Source organism: Giraffa tippelskirchi, chromosome 10, assembly GCF_054371585.1.
Source record: "Giraffa tippelskirchi isolate mGirTip1 chromosome 10, T2T-mGirTip1v1.2.pri, whole genome shotgun sequence".
NCBI classification, from domain to species: Eukaryota; Metazoa; Chordata; class Mammalia; order Artiodactyla; family Giraffidae; genus Giraffa; species Giraffa tippelskirchi.
Genome location: NC_137284.1, coordinates 59,525,510 through 59,537,980, shown reverse-complemented (window position 1 = coordinate 59,537,980; position 12,471 = coordinate 59,525,510). Strand labels below are relative to the sequence as shown.

At 31.5% G+C, this 12,471-nt stretch overlaps 1 protein-coding gene across 20 annotated transcripts in view; it reads right to left on the bottom strand.

Moving 5' to 3' along the window:
* CASD1 (CAS1 domain sialic acid O acetyltransferase 1) overlaps positions 1–12,471 on the bottom strand; it is a 53,952-nt gene that overhangs the window by 14,931 nt on the left and 26,550 nt on the right. For all 20 annotated transcript variants that reach the window (XR_014066079.1, XR_014066080.1, XM_081531486.1 and 17 more), the window contains 6 exons: positions 11,908–12,031; positions 10,537–10,751; positions 8,495–8,917; positions 7,377–7,466; positions 2,022–2,141; positions 544–700 (listed from right to left, as the gene is read on the bottom strand). Coding sequence is in view for 18 of the 20 variants with exons in the window: in XM_081531486.1 (XP_081387612.1) it covers positions 544–700; positions 2,022–2,141; positions 7,377–7,466; positions 8,495–8,917; positions 10,537–10,751; positions 11,908–12,031 (1,129 nt within the window). In the remaining 2 variants the exon portion in view is untranslated. The remainder of the gene's footprint in view (positions 1–543; positions 701–2,021; positions 2,142–7,376; positions 7,467–8,494; positions 8,918–10,536; positions 10,752–11,907; positions 12,032–12,471) is intronic.

The window sequence follows — 12,471 nt, the reverse complement described above, 5'->3', positions numbered from 1 at the left end:
TTTGAAGATGACGCTTCCTTAAACATAAAACAGGTTGATAATAACTGCTTAAAGGGTTGTTTAGAAGATAAGCTATATTAGTGATTTTTAAGCTTGTTTGATGCAAAAAGCCTTTTTGCAAATGACTGTCTACTCAAAATCTACACACACACACACACACACACACAGAGACACAGGATCGAGTACACCAGAGCTGCCAAGACTGAAGCAGGATGTGTGGCCCTCTGGCTCGCTCCATTCTGGCTCCATACAGGAGAGTTTGAAAACAGTTGCACTAGCTGAGAAGTAAAATGGCTTTGAAAGTTTTTTAAAAAGAGAAAACATAATATAAATGCAAACTATTGTTCCTCACTGTTAATACTACTCGAACCATGTGACTAACATTCTAGAAACATAATTTAAGAACAAATTTTCAAAATGTCAATGCTACATATAAATTTAAACTGTCAATACGTCTCAATAAAAATAATAGCCTTTAGCAACTAACAAGAAACTTGCACTGGAAGAATATATTTATTAACATTAGGAAGAAAATATATTTACCGTTTGCTTTTTTTTGGATTATTTGTGGCCATAGTGCTAAAGTAACATATATGACCATGAACCATACAGTGACCAAGGGGACAAAGTAATAGAATTGATAAGGCCGATCCATTACTATGCATAACACCACTACCAGGAAATTGAGACGAAATAAGACCTATTAAAAAGAAGAAAACGGTTTTCATTCTAGGTATGCATGAAAAGTAGACAGATTCTCTCTGACAGAGTATAAATGTTTAAGACTAAAATAATAACTGTACAAGTACCATTTACTAATCCTTAAAAAACCATATTTGTTCTAAAATCATTGTAAATAGTTGAACATAAAATATCTATGCATCATTTTATTAACTGGATCCCAGCAAAGCACCAACCTGAGCTGTCCTCTGGCTACAAGCGTCATCTTGTTAAATGCAGGAAAAGAATCATAAACTTCCTTCCCAGAGCTATAGTTCATAAACAAAGATTAGATTATCTCAATGAAAGAGTGTCCATTTGATCTCCGTTTGATGTTGATTTATCCCATTTGGTATTAAGTTGAAAGTATTAATAGATACAAAATAATATTACTCAAATTAAAAAGAGTCTTTGAAAAACAAAAGTATCTTTGGGACTTGCGTAACCAGTCATTTCAGATGGTGTGATGTCAAAGAACACAGAATTTGAGCAGATTAATATTAGAGCTTTATCACTTACTATGTTACCTTTCTAAGTGAAAGTCGCTCAGTCATGTCCAACTCTTTGAGACCCCAGGGACTGTACAGTCCATGGAATTCTCCAGGCTAGAATCCTGGAGTGAGTAATCGTTCCCTTCTCCAGGGGATCTTCTGAGCCCAGGGCTCGAACCCAGGTCTCCCGCATTGCAGGTGGATTTTTTACCAGCTGAGCCACAAGGGAAGGCCAAGAATACTGGAGTGGGTAGCCTATCCCTTCTCCAGCAGATCTTCCTGACCCAGGAGTCGAACCAGGGTCTCCTGCATTGCAGGTGGATTCTTAACCAACTGAGCTATCAGGGAAGCTTAGGCAAATTATTTAACCTCTCTGAGCCTCAGTGTCCTTGTCTGTAAACATAAAGATCACCACTCAGGGTTGTAATGAAGGGTAAATAAAATAATGTTTACAAACTCCCTAGCACAATGTAGAAACTTAATAAATCTTAATCCTCTTCTTAGAGACAGAAAACATAGCATATTATAATAATCCCAGGTAACTGTATATTTCTACAAAACTGAAGTGAATCAGCAATGTTTTCTCTTGTGTGCATCTATTACACATTCATCTAAATTCTATTTTTCCATCCCTCAGTAATAAATTATTTATCTTCAATTATTAACCACAGAACATGGAAATAACACAACTTTAAAGTGCTATTTCACAAATTCAAATTACTTCAAATTATTCATGGCCATATTTATATTTTCTCAACAGGCACAAAAGCCCGTTGAAATGAAAGAAAAAGAATAACAACGCATTCCTACCTGACATACTCTATGGATTCCAAAGTCTCCTTTGATCCAAAAGTATGAGAAATGCCCATACCCTGTCTGAAATAGGTACGCAGCAACCAGAACCCGAATGTGCATGTACACAGGCAAAAACTGTGGACAAAAATAAACAGGTCAAATACATGTTGACATTAACTATATCTAAATAATCAGAACCAGTACATTTAACCAAGATAATGAAGCATTATTATCATTCAGTGTTAGCTCAATGAAAAGATTTATTCTCAAAAATTAGGCATCATAGCTGGGGTTAAAAAAAAAAGTAGACTCTGGAATCTGATAGACCTAGATTCAAATTCTGGTTCTAACACTTAGTTATGTGACTTTTAGAGTTTTCTAAACTGCAAAATGAAACTATCTTCTCCTTCCTCAAAGGGTTTTGTGAGAAATGAATGACTTTAAAAATGTGAAGCGCTTTATACACTTCATTCAATTTGAATTAAATATATGATATCCATAATTATTAATCATCACATATGCTGAACATGAGGTCACTCTGGAGTTCACATTTTCTCAATAAGAAGATAAAAAAACCAAACAAAATCCTACATTTTTGGCCCCCTTAAACATATGGAATTTAGACTTGTAAATAAAATTGTCACGATTACTTATTATTTAGCAAAAACTACACATTTAAAAAACATATGCAAACATAATTCAGAAATATTATTTCCCTTCTAATCTTTTATAAAACAATTTTATTTTTCCCTCCTTCTTCGATGTTTCATCTTTACCATGATTTTTCAAAGCATCACATCTTCACTTCTGTCTAAGCTGAATGAAATACCTTTCTCATCTATATTTTATGGGAGTCACTGGAAATATTATTTCATTTACAAGTCCTAATTCTCTTAACTTAAACCACTGTCACTGCACCTCTCCACGACCCTTAGTTGTCTATTCACTATTTCACAATACAGGTAGTGTGCTGCCTTTTAAAATGATCTTTAAAAGACTAGTTCAGTGACATCCAACATTTGTAATAATAAAGCCATTCTTTTAGGAATAATTACTAAATCTATGTAAACATTTTTTTTTTTTTGCTTCTATTTGATTGACTCATCTGATCATCTCTGTAATTATCCAGCATTAACACTGGTTATGGCCACTTTAGCTAAGTATTTCTTCCCCAAGTGATACTTTGCAGGATAAAATAACTGAGCAGATGCCTTAAACAGATTTTATAAGGCCTTGAACATTTGCATCTTTTGTATGTATCCTTGAATGCATCCTTGAACATTTCTTTTATCTTTTCTGAGGGATAACATTTTTTTCTGGAAGGAAACAGCCGATTATAATAAATTATAAGTTCTTCAATAGAGCCTCCACTTTAGCCAAACCATTAGATTCTCTGTCTCCTAAACTGGTTCTTTTTGTGTTTTTCTGTCACCTCTCCTTTGTTTACCTGCTCATTCTACCCTGGAATGTTCTCCTAACCACATGATATTTATACATATCCTATTCTTCTTGAGAGCCCTGGTGAAATTTTCCAATCTTTTACTCTCAGATGAAAGTCATTTCTTCTTCCTTTGAGGTCTTTTAGCACAAACATATCTGATTTTTTATTTATTGCTCTTCATTATTAGTTCTTTTTAAATGTCTTATCATTAGATCGGAAATTTTCAGTGCAGGTGTAACATATTAGAATCATGGGGATGAAGGTGGGAACACGGAATTGAAAGAGCCTTAAAACTGTTCTAATCCAAACCTGTATCTTTACCTCATTCTTGAATGCACTTTAAAATATTTCCTTCAAGTATTTGAGCACCTTTAATAGTGGAAAACATACAAATTCACAAGGCAATCCATTCCATTTTCAGATGGTCATTAATTGCTATAAAGTTCCTTGTCATGAAAAATGGAAATCAAACTATGTAAAAGCTACCAATTTAAGCTCTCTAGGGCAGTGCTGTGCAATGAAATAAAATGCGAGCCGTGTGTCAAATTTTTAATGTGGCTGCCAGAGATTTAAACAGTTAAAAGAAATAAGTAAAATTAATTTTAATAAACAAATTTTATTTAACTCAATATATCCAAAATATTATATCGTCCCAACACATACTGAGGCATTTCATATTTTTTCATAGTAGGTTTGTGAACTTTGTATTCATTTATCAAATGAATCATACTTAATCTGATACATATTTCACATTTCAGAACATCTCAATTCTGACTGCACTTCAAGTGCTCAATGACCACCTGTGGCCAGTGGCCACCAAAATGGACAGTTTCGCTCTAGAGCCATATGCATGTCCTTTATCATTTTTACATCTGCTTGTTCGGTAAGCATTTATAAACAGAGGTCAAACTGAGGCTAATCATTCCCAATTATGTAAACCACTCTCCATGAAATGTGCTTTTGAGCCCCTTCAAGAATGGGTCTGGGCCTACAATGTTGAGACTTAGTTGTATTTAAACAGGAAATGCAACCATTTAAATGGAATTAAACACTATCACAACAATTTGCCAAGTTTCTACCAATGCTGCATTATTGCAAATGTTATATAATGCTTTCAACTTTTTAAAGATAAAGCCAACAGAATAGTTGCAAGAATAGTACAACAAACACCTATTTACTATGCTGAACTACTTAAAAAGTATGTTGCTGATCACATGACACAATCCCTAGAAATTTCAGCAACTATCAGTATCACCTAAGAATAGTTGCTTACATGACTGTATTATCATTATAACACCCAAGAAATTTAACATGAATATAATAGCATCCATTGTACAATCCATATACAAATTTCTTTGATTGTCCCAGTGATATCCTTTATTATTAATTTTTTTTTTAAATTTAGGAACCTTAAGAATCATACACTGCATTTAGCTTTTATTCCTCTTTAGCTTCCTTTAATCTTAATTGTTTTCCTTTTTTGTCTTTCAGGAGTCAAATATTACAACAAAATGTTAGTATTAAAAATGTATTTAGTATCCAACTTCATTAGAATTAATAATAAGGCTGACTTCTTGTTCTGTTCTTTTTCTAGCCTCACAAATTTTCCCTTAAGACCTGTTATTCAGGTCCCTTCAGGGAAGTTACTTACAAACTCCCAAAGAAGAAAAAGCCACAATGGAACACAAAGTCATCTACTGTATATACCTAACTTGCTGCACACTCTATATTTCACAGTAGTTTACCTATATCTGATATAAGTTATGTTTTAAAGGAATTTTTACACCAACAATTGCAATCTACCAATCCACCTGGATTATTTTAATAATTCTCTGTAATTTTTTACGTAGTTTCTATTTTACTATAAGCACAACTAAAGCTTGACATATTTTACTTAAAATGTAAAACATTAATGTAAGGTAATTAAAATAATCATGACAATTAAAAAGTTTTTAATGAGGGTAATTCCACAAATATCCAAGAATCAAGTCCCAAAATATGCTATAACCCATGCTGATTATGCTTTGCCAAATGTAGATACAGGTAATTTTTAACCACAAAATTCTATATAAAAGAATAGGGATATGTGAATCATAACAAATGATCTTTATATCTTTCCAGAATATAGATATTTTTAAATTGTAACTTAGAATGAATTGGGATGTAGTTTAAGACGTATTAGAACGTTAACTTGGCAAATGATTATAATAGAATGACAAATTGCTTTCATCCCTTTATGAAAATGCTTTCTGGAATCACTGAATTGAAAAACTGAATCTGCCATTAATACTTTCTGCTTTGGGTGTTTTTTTTTTAAACAGTACTATTACTCTTTAATATGTCGGCAATTAATTATGTCTTTAAGCGGCATTTTCTTAAAACAAAACCCTTTCCACATCCTCTCAAACCTTTCCCCACCCCGCCTCCAAATTAATCTAATATTTCTTCATGTGTCAGAGCTATTTCTATGACTCAATATTCGTCTTTGTTTACTTTTTAGAGAACTTGCTAAATTTATTCTACAAATTCTGAACCAGGCTTATAAACTAATCCTTACTATCTTCATGTCTTCTTGCTTTGGATCTCTTTTCCTGTCTTGGCTCGTCCACAATTCCTTGAACTTACTAGGTCCCCTTCGGCTGCAGTGTCCCAGGAATTTTACTGCTGTCACAAATATACATATTATAGCTGTACAACTTCAGTTTTAAAGTTATACTTTTCCCTCTGCCTTTTACCCTTTAAACAAGTCATTCATAAAATTACCAGCAATTTTTGAAAATAAAGAGACTTCATGAAGAATAACATTAGTATTTTCCAATTGTTAAGAGATATCTGATGAACCCCAGTATTATTTATCTTAACTGCTGCTTTGGAAATTTCAAAACACTTTCTTTCTGGCAAATCTCCCCTATTATCTCAATATAATATTGATTCTATGTTAAATTACTGTTTATGGACATGTGCTTTATATAAGCAAATAAAACAAAAACCAGTTCATGTTCAATAGTTCCCAAATTATGAAAGAATCTGTTAAATTTTTAAAACATATTTTATAGAAATCAATTTTTACCTTCACTTAAAAAGTGTGAAAAGTGGTTATTAGATACCTAGGTTCACTCTTAAAAGCTTTTTAACTGTAGCTCTAGTGTTACAATTCTGAATACATTTTTTTCTACCCCTACCAAATCTGAGGTGTCCCCAGTTAATGAGAATCCTAAGTCTAAAAGACTTAAAAAGACACCTACTGTTGAGGGAAAAATGATTTTGGCCAGGAACAGACGGCACGTGAGCTAAGGAAGGGTCCTCCATCTCATGGAAGCAGTAATACTTAGGGTATGGAACATAATACACAGTCAACAACAGCAGATCATCAGTATCTGAGGATTCTGAATACTGGGGCAAGAGAGTTCTGCATTTTTAAACTTTAAAAGTATAAAAATGGTTGTTCAAACTTGCTAAGATACAATGAAGGGTAGAATATAAAATATAATCATCTAATCTGATTTCTTTTAATAGTAACTTGCCTATTCTAAATCCTTTGCAACTAAGTATCATCTAGAAAGTCTCTTAATAACTTAAATTAGTTTTCTAACAGGATGACATGAAACAGTACCCTTGGATGATTGTTCCTACTACACTAAAATTAATGTCAGGTAAATACAAACAAATTATTGCCTTATCTTTTAAAAAATAATTCTTTTGCTTTTAAGTGTATACATTCTCAGATTAGGTGGTAGGAGAGAAATGGGAAGACAGAAAGATTGGGTGGGAAATAAGATGGGTCTCTAAATGGTAGAGAATATAAAACACAAAGAGTTGGTGCTCTAAAAGAAACATTAAAGTGACTTTATTTCCTCACCTTAATGTGAGGAACTTAAATATTCCTTATTAACTTAAATATTTTCTGAACTTAAATTTGAAATACTTACTGTACTTGCTCCAGAGATATGATAAATCAAAATCACAAGCTGCATCCAGCCTTTCCATTCATCTGTTTGTTCTCTATTTAATACTTTAGTCTGTGCAAAATAATCAATATTTGTTTTAAAACTCATCATGAAGCTACTATTTAGACAGAATATATTAAGTATGTTAAAATTTTTCTTATAGGATATAAATTAATGCTTCTTTCAAAAGAACCTTGGGGGAAAAACAGTTAAAGACTGTCATTTAATTTCTTGATAAAAGAGCTAATAAACTATTTAAGTATAATATGAATTAAAAAATGAATATAGATTTTAAATATTTAAGTTGATACTTATGGTTTTATATCATTTTTTAAACTGTGACAGATGTGCTTATAAATCTAAAAAATGGCATTTTATAATTTTAAGAAAACCTTAGGATTTGAGTTGGAAAAAAATCTCATAAGTTCTCTTACACTGTACTGTGAAGAAAAAAGCTCTACTATCATACTTTATTTTCTCTAGGATATTCCCACTGGAGATGAAGAACTGATTAATCATCCTCATATGAAAGTTATTTCTTACAAAAGAATTTATTAATTCAAATAAATCATGACTTATAAAGGAGTTACATTTATATTCTGAGCAACTACAGCAAAGCTAAAATAGGCATTCAGAACACTTTTAACAGTGTCCACATTATTATGTAAGTTCAAATTTGTGTGTGCATGCCTGAGTGTATAAATATATAAATAGAAAAAGTGTTTATTAGCGTAATTATATACTTTTAACTTATAAAAGATAATAACATCTCATGTTTGTGGACCATCACAAAGTTGGGAGCATCTCTACTTTCTCCATCCTCAGGCAGACAAAATAACACCAAGTCACAATATCTTTTTCACAGTCATTATTTTCCAACTTTTCAACAATCTTTATGAAACTGAACTTTCTCCAAAATGTTTCAAAAAAGGAACAGTTAAGAGTCCACTAAGTGACGTACAACTGCAATATTCCTTCATCCTCTTCTATATATGTAAATGTTTGTATATGATGGCATGATAAATGGTATTAATTCTTTAATCCAGACTTTATAATGAGATGAGAAGGATAACATGAGCTAAAAAGAAAATGATTCTTACCTCCTTGGTATTTTCATTGTAAAATACTCCCAAAACCAAGATGTAGATAATTGGAATAAAGAAAGTTGAATGTGTGTAAAATTTGTTTTCCTTCATAAATAGATTTGCCCGGTCACACATATAGAAATAAGCCATAATCAGGCCAAGTTTGCAGAAAGACTGTAAAAGTATTTCTAATGGAGACACAGGGGGATTGATGATATTTTTCTTTTCTTCTCCACTTTCCAAGTCAGTACAAGGCTTATTCTTCCGATGAGCATTACGATGAAATATATAAAAAATTAAATATCCAATAATAGATAAAGTGAAAAAGCAAGCAGCTAGCTTCTGTATGAGAGTAAGAGGAGGCTGAGGTTGACAACAGGAACCATCTACAGGCTTCAAAATCTTATTGCAATACACGTTCATAAGAATCATTGCACTCTGTGAACAAATCAAGTGATTTCGTTATTATCTTGTCAGTAATATATTTCCCATTAGATTTTCTCCTGTGAATACAACTGACTTTAGCACTGAAACCAAAATGCTTTTGTACTTTTTACTACCATTTCCCAAACAATCATGTAAATAATGATAGTCCTTCAATCTGTAAATAACTAGTTCAGGGTTTTTTAAACTTCTTGGGTTATGATCCATAGTGAAAGTTCATTCTGTAATGTGACTCAGAATATGTGTGTGTATATATATATATATATATGAATATATATATGAAACAATACCCATCCTTACTACTTGGAATGCATCTGAGTTTTTTCTATTCTATTCTTTAAAAAAAGAAAAAAATACGGATTTCATGACTGTTAATGGGCCATGACTTTTTGTTACAAAAACAGACAGATGTCAAGGACCAAATAATTTTAATTAACAGATGTTCAATAGAGAAGATACCAAGATACTTAAGATACACTTCCAGTCTTTAGATATGAAAAAAGAATGTAGAGTAACTGCCACCAAAAATGATTAACTCTTAGCTAACAATATTTATAATATGCCTTTCATTTGGTTTACAAGTTTATGGACCACTTGGGATTCAATAGTTTTAGTGTTTCTAACTTGAAGTGTAGAATCTTCAACATAGTTTTATCATAATAAAATATTCTAGGCAAGCTATCAGGAGCCTTTCTGGATGAAGGTTCAGTCAAATTCAGTTTTATAAAAACTTCATGGTTCTCAAAACCTTTAGAACTATAAGGTCATTATACTACTTAAGCCTAACGCATTCAAAGTATTCAGCCATTTAGAAAATCTCATTCTCTCAGCGTTAAGACTTTAGAAGATTCTGAGCCTGGAACTCTTGCAGACACTAGTCTATAAACTCCATCTCAAGGTTCATAACCAGTTCTAGGGAGTCCACAAAATCCTTGAAAAAATATGGAGAAGTGTGTGTGTGTGTAAGCAAATATGCATTTTTCTGCAGGAGAGGAATGGAACAATTACTTTTTATCAGATACAAGGTTTATGTGATACTCAAAAAGATTCAGGACCACCGCTTTATCTGTTGCACTATGTGTGAAAATTTATAATTATCCAGTTCTCTTTTGTATTTAAACTAAAATCCCTTCCCACCCATCAATCTGGAGTTGTTCAGTATCTACTCTGTACCATGACTAATGCTTAGGGTATCAGAATTAGAAGGAAATAATAAAAAAATTGTTCTCCATATTAAAATTTGCTCTTCGCGGAAGCTTAATTTTATTTTAAGGTTTAAGGCAAAGAGAACATGAAGCAGTAGTTTTCAAACATAAGTGTAATGAGGACTTAAAACCTTTTTATGAAACGAGGTATAATTATTAAGAGTAACTAGCACTGACTAAATGAAGTCACATTTCCTCCCTTCCATAACCTTCTTCCTTAGAGTATACAAAAACTCTTACATATTCAGCTAGGTGATGGAAAGTCAAATTATTTCTAGATCTATGTCTAGACAGAAAAACTGAAAATAATTGACTGCAATTAAATTAATTATATATTACCATGTTATAGTGATATATAGCTATAGGTTAGATATTATGGTCCCTACTGACAGATAAAAGAATTCTTACAGTTTCTCTGCTTGATTCAGGAAGATGTAAGCCATCCAAAGATTCCATGATGGTTTCTTGAGCAATCAATTTGGAAACACTGAACACCTTAACATTTGATTTAGAATTTCTGGTGCTGCTATTCAAAATACTGACTGCAGCTTCATTGTAGGCATCTATCTTCTCATTAGTGATCATTTTCCTATTTTCACTTAATAGATCTTCATAAACAGGATCTGCACATGAAACATATTTTTAAAAATACACTTATAAGTCCCTACTGGTAGAAATTATAATCATGCAAGTTAGTTAACTGCATTTCATATTTTGTTGTTAAAGTTGAGAATTCCAAGCACCTAATACCATTTTTTAAAAATAGTTGACCAAGATTTTGTAATAGACTTCCTATTCAAATTTTGAATCAATCTATACCTCTCTTCAAATTAAGACTTTTATACCTCTTCTCTCTCAGGTACACAACTTTTAGGAAACATTTTTATGTTCTAGCATGTCTTAAGAGTTTGAAAATTTTGGATGCTGGATTATATCAGGTAACGGGAATTCAAAACTGGATTATGGAAGATCGCCTAATTAAGAATAGCAGTCAATCTTTTGCTGCTTAATTTTTGCAAACTTTATTCACACAATTAGGAGGTAATATTACTAATGATCAAAGCTTTTTACCACTTAGCATAATCATTTAAATTTAACTTTTTCTCACTTTAGTAAGAGAAAGGTGAATGTCTGTAAATGAAATAGGGATTTTGGAAGAGATTATTACCATCCTTGTTATTTCTCTCAATTTGACATTAAACTTAGAAATAATCATAAGAGTTTCTGACAAACAACTTAAATTGCTAAAATACCCGAGGCATTTCATATTGTGCAGGGCATTAAATAATGCATTCAATAAACTGAAGTGAGTTGATCTAATGTCAACTTTTTCTTAAAGAATTTCATTGCCAAGTATAAACTAGATGGCTTAAATTTAAATATATTCTGTCAATTCCAAAGAATGTTTACTTCCAATGAGTCTAATATTATGAACCAGATAATTTTTTCTATATATCCCAATCACAATAAAAACTTGATAAGAAATAAAATCAAAGGCAAGCATCTAATTTGCCTTTAGGACTTATTCTCTTTGTTATGTTCTATTCTAACTGCTGAGACTCCTTGGAGAATTTATTATTAATTTTCTACTTATTATATTTATTAGTCTATCTGTTCCTTAAGTTCAAAATAGGAAACCAAAGAGCTCAAGTTTACTCTAATTTTGGAAACCTTACTTCAAAATTTATTCTCATAAAGTAGTAATTTTGCTTCTTGAAATAAATAATAGAAACCCAAGCCTCAAAACACATACAAATGACATTTTTTCATTACTTTTACCTTGTAAGACCCAATAAACATCACTAGTCTTTGCCAATTTTTCTAAAAGTGGTGCTATGGAGGTAATATTCATTTTATATTGGGAAAGTGCTTCATTGCTGCCATTGTGAATCTTGATAGACCACTAAGAGGAAGTAAAAATTAAGCATTAATTCAGTATTTATCACAGGAAAATGAAAGTATATAATTTCCTCTATTGTAAAAAAGGTTCTTATTTTAAGAGAATTCCTGTTTTTATTCAATATTAGAATAAAATATGGTCAATTATTTCATGAAATACATGAAGGCAGTTACAAAGAGCGGATAAAAAATTAGACTTTCAAAGTATAACATTCAAGAAAAAAGAATGTAATTTTAGATGTAAAAATAATATTGACATTTACCATCAAATTTCCTAAGTTCATTCAGATCTTTTTTATTAAAATTATCAATCTAATTAAGAGAAATAAGAATTAAAATATAAGTATAATCAAGAATTCTATTTAGCATAAGTTAATTTTTTCTTAGCATGTTCTTAAGTATATGAAACAAAAATCATTTATGTAAGAATACAGATAATAACTT